A 4,750-nucleotide genomic window follows, 5' to 3' on the forward strand; every position below is an offset into this window, starting at 1 on the left:
CTTGGCCAGTAGGTTACTGCCTTAAGCTGGGAAGGGCTGATGAGATCTCACCTGGCAGGGTTGCCTTTGCTGCATGATCTGTTCTGTGTTAGCCAAGAAGCTTTACTGACAATGCCTCATCACCAGGCATGTCCTGGGACTGATAACCCGTTTCAGCATTCTTCTCTGTTCCTGTCCCTCTAAAGGAAAACTTGACTGCTCCATGGAAATTGGCAACATAACCACAGTCACCGAGTTTGTTCTCCTAGGGCTATCCAACAATCCTCAGATCCAGGTAGTACTCTTCGTACTGTTCCTGGTGACTTACCTCCTGATCCTCACAGAGAACCTGCTGATGCTGCTGGTGATCAGAGCGGATTCCCACCTCCACACCCCCATGTACTTCTTCCTGAGTCACCTCTCCTTCCTGGATGCTTTCTATTCCTCAATCGTTGTGCCTAAGCTGCTAGAGAACCTTCTTTCCAAGTGGAAGACCATATCCCTTCTTGGGTGTTTCACCCAGATTTTCTTGGTCATATTTTCTGGAGCCACTGAAGCTTGCCTCCTTTCAGTCATGGCCTATGACCGGTTCCAGGCTGTGTGCCACCCACTGTTGTACATGGTGGCTATGGACAGGAAGGTGTGCACTGGCCTGGTGGGAGCATCCTGGGCCATAGGAATGGGGAGTAGCCTCGTGAACACCCTTCTCCTGGCTCAACAGAACTTCTGTGGCCCCAACTTCATCCACAGTTTTGTCTGCGAGCTTCCTCCAGTGCTCCTTTTGGCCTGTTCTGACTCCCACATGAGCATCGCCTCCATCCTGACAACCGTGGGGGTCCTGGGCTTTGGCACCCTTGTCCTACTGCTGGGTTCCTACACCCGTATCATCATGACAGCCCTGAGGATCAACTCCGCCATGGGCCGGAGCAAGATCTTCTCCACCTGCTCTTCTCATGTTCTTGTGGTCACCATCTTTTATGGTTCAGGAGTTTTCAGGTATGTCATACTGTACCTCCTGAATATACATGTAGGCTATTCCAAGTGGCCTTGGTCTGTAGAACCAAGCATTGCGAAAGTAGCAGGATAATAATTGTGATGTAATTCGGAAGGCTGGGCTCTAGTCCTGGCTCTGCGGTGGACAAACTGTGTGAATTATGAAAAATCCATTTTCTTTTTGAGGCCTCAATGGTCTACTCTGAAAAATGAGCTTATTCAAGGACTAAACATGTTCCTAATTACTTTAACCTATGATGTGGGAGTTCTCAAAGGGGAATCAGGGAGCCTTTAGTAGATTTTTATTCAAAAAATAAAAACATATTCTTGAAACAGATCCCATCTTTCTTTCCTGCTGGAAGGTGATGCCTTCAAAGCTTATTCATGTTATAACTATTTACTAGGCACCTAAATGACACCGGGTGCTTTACATGATTGATTTGGCATGTATCATGCCACAAGAAAAATATTGGTAACTCCATTTTTATATAAGGAACCCGAGTTTCAGGAGTAACCAGGTAATTTCTCAAAGGTCCCAGAACAAGTTAGTCATGGAGCCATAATTTAAAACAAGTCTCACTGACTTCAAGCCTCATGCTGTTTCCTACCATGCTTCTCTCAAACATAAACAGCTCCAGCTGATGAGTCCTCACTTATAGGAGGCACAGTAAGTATGGCCTGAGCTCTCTATTAGTGAAATGCAGATGGATTTGCACAAATTGCTCCATACTCGTCTCACCTGCTTGTGACTTGGAGAGAAGTCAGAGGTGGGAAAAAATTATAAAGAATGGTCTAGGAGAGCTCACCAGAGCCTGTGGACAAATCTCTCTCTGTCTCGGTATCCTCATGTGCTGTAAGAGGACAATAAGATTCCTCCTACTGCCGAAACCAGTTTGGCTCAGTGGATAGAGCGTCGGCCTGCGGACTGAAGGGTCCCAGGTTCGATTCCGGTCAGGGGCATGTACCTTGGCTGCGGGCACATCCCCAGTGGGGGGTGTGCGGGAGGCGGCTGATCGATGTTTCTCTCTCATCGATGTTTCTGACTCTCTGTCTCTCTCCCTTCCTCTCTGTAAAAAATCAATAAAATATGTTTAAAAAAAAAAAAAGATTCCTCCTACCTACCTCACAGAAACGTCAGGAGAGATAAAGTAGATGATGAAAAATCATAGTAAAACAAGTAACTTTTTTAATCAAGCATACCAGAACTCACAAAGAACATTTCAATGATGATGATATTATTGCTAATAATAATAATAATAATAATAAGTAATGCTTCTGTGGGAAATACTCCCAGTGGCACTTTAACAAGATACAGCCAAAATTTTAATCTTATTATTTTGAACTTATATATTGTGCTTAACACATTTTTATCCTCCACTTTATTTACCAAGCTTGGTCTTTTCTAAGCCAGAGAAAAATGCACCTAAAAAGGCAAATGTGTGTCTCCTACGCATTATAAAAATAATGTGCTATGATTCTGAGGGTAACTCCCAGAGGTGGGAATGTTGGAAACAATGACAGTTTTATTGGATTAAGCTTACAATTTTGCAAGAAACAATGATCACAGGATGAGAACATGTGGTTGTATATATAGGGAAGAGAAGATAAAAATTCCTCACATTATCATCACAGCTATTAAAGAAAGGTGCTTTGGGGAGTATGAAGTGTTCTGGAAATGCATGGAATTAATATTAGTTCTCCTCTAACCTGCAGCACTTGATCTGCTGCAGAACTTTTTTGCCCAGGGCAGCTCCTGTAATGTTCTGCATAAAATCACTCATATTTGGCCCTGGTTAGTGTGTTCAGTGGTTAGAGCGTCAGCCCGCACACTGAAGGGTCATGATTCCCGGTTAAGGGCATGCACCTGGTCAAGGTCACGTACCTGGATTGCAGGTTTGATCCCTAGCCCTGGTCAGGGCGCTTGCTGGAGGCAACAAATGGATGGTTATTTCTCTCTCTCTCTCTCTCTCTCTCTCTCTCTCTCTCTCTCTGTCTCTCTCTCTCTCTCTCCCTCCCTCCCTCTTTTCTCTCTCTCTTTCTCTCAGAAATCAATGGAAAAAATATCCTCAGGTGAGGCTTCATGTTTGAAGGCATTTGAAGGCAGAAATGCTTAACTTCTCACTGACCATACCGTCATTTCTAGGTGCTGCCACCAGTGCTGGTCGGCTCAGCTCTGAGGACCCTCTTTGCAGAGTCTCTGGGATGGGGTAGACTGTGGCTGCCAGCAGTACTGTGGCCCCTGAGCTCGGTTTATCCCTTTGCGCACTTGCCTTCCAGGTACATGACTCCAGCCTCTGGTTCAGTCCTGGAGCAAGTGCTCTCCATGCAGTACAGTGTGGTGACGCCTCTGCTAAACCCCCTCATCTACAGTCTGAAGAACCAGGAGGTGAAGGCAGCTCTGAGGAGGATGCTGGCCAGGCAGCCCAGGCTGACCTTCTAACCCAGGCCCCACCGCCTCACCCGGAGGAAAAGTTATGGGAAAGAAGAGGAAGCAAAAGAGCTGTCACCACTCAGTGGCCTCAGCATCCATTCTTTTCCAAAACAGAAATCTTCATTTTTCTCACCCCAGTGCCCCCCCCCCTCAAGCGAGTTTGGGAAACTTCCACAAACCAGATGACACCATCCACCGGGGGCCCAGTCACCACAGGAAAATGCTCACAGCTTCACTGGCCATTTTTACAACCATCGCTTTTCCCCCTCATTTCTTGGCCTTTCTACCCCTCCCCTTTCTGCCCCTTCCTCACTCCTTTATTTTTGGCTATGCACAAAGGGGAAATCAACCTAGCTGGGCACTAACAAAAATCCCACTGCATTCTGGGAAAGTTCAGTCCTGGTAATGTGGGACCCAACTTCTCCTTTGTTCCCTTCCCAAAAAATTCCTGGCAAGATCTACAGCTCCATAACAACTCAGAAAGAAAGAAATAAAATAAGTGAGTCTCCTCCTGTCTTTGTTCTTAACAAGGGACATCTAAAGTAAAGCTTAAAAAAATAAAATAAAATAAAGCCTAGCAAATAACAAATCCTCAGTAACTACTTGTTGACTATTTAAGGAATGAAGCCTAAGTTCATCTGAAGAGTCCTTTCTCTTAAATGATCTCAGAAAATGGGAGGAAGTGAATATCGTCCTCTAACGTGTAAGTCTTAAGAGCAAAGCCCCTGTCCTAATAGCTTCTGTATCCTCGGTGTCTAGAATAGTCCTGTCACCTAATAGATTCAATTAGCATTAGATAAGTGTGTGTGTGTGGGGGGGGGGGGCACAAATGAATGAAAGAGAAGAGGGAGTGAGAGAAGGAACATATTAAAAAGAATATTTAATTTTATTCAGTAAAATTCTTGCATTGATAACAATATAGATATCAGAGGAAAAGTAGCAGGGAGAAAAAATTGGGATAGAAAGAGAGAAAACGATTCCATATTTCGGGGCACTGTCCTGGGTCCTCCTCACACAGAGCTCTGTGAATGGCATGCACAGTGACAGCCCTGCCCTGAGCCTCCTCACAGCCCACCTCAGCCTGGACCACCTCAGCTCCCTGCCTATTCAAGGCATCCCAGCCGAAAGGAATGAGAAGGAGCTGGAGAGAGCAGAGCAAATGCTCAGCTGCCATCCCACCTCCCAATCAGCTCCCAAGAAAGTTCTCAGGAAGAGAACAATAGCAGTTTCCTTCCTGTTTCTACCTAAAGGCCAAGACCTCTGCTTCAGTCAAGACTACCTCCATGCCAGCTCCCTGGCTTATCTCTGTCCTTGACCCTCTGACCCCAGGCTAAGACCCTCTCTGAA

General features: G+C 45.7%; 1 protein-coding gene across 1 annotated transcript; it reads left to right on the forward strand.

Moving 5' to 3' along the window:
• The first annotated feature begins 202 nt into the window (after positions 1-202).
• Positions 203-3,412, forward strand: LOC102432548 (olfactory receptor 8S1-like). The gene is made up of 2 exons (XM_006091573.1): positions 203-975; positions 3,250-3,412. The coding sequence occupies exons 1-2, from the start codon at positions 203-205 to the stop codon at positions 3,410-3,412; spliced, it is 936 nt and encodes a 311-aa protein (XP_006091635.1).
• The last annotated feature ends 1,338 nt before the right edge of the window (positions 3,413-4,750 follow it).

This window comes from Myotis lucifugus, unplaced genomic scaffold (genome assembly GCF_000147115.1).
Source record: "Myotis lucifugus unplaced genomic scaffold, Myoluc2.0 scaffold_91, whole genome shotgun sequence".
NCBI lineage: Eukaryota > Metazoa > Chordata > Mammalia > Chiroptera > Vespertilionidae > Myotis > Myotis lucifugus.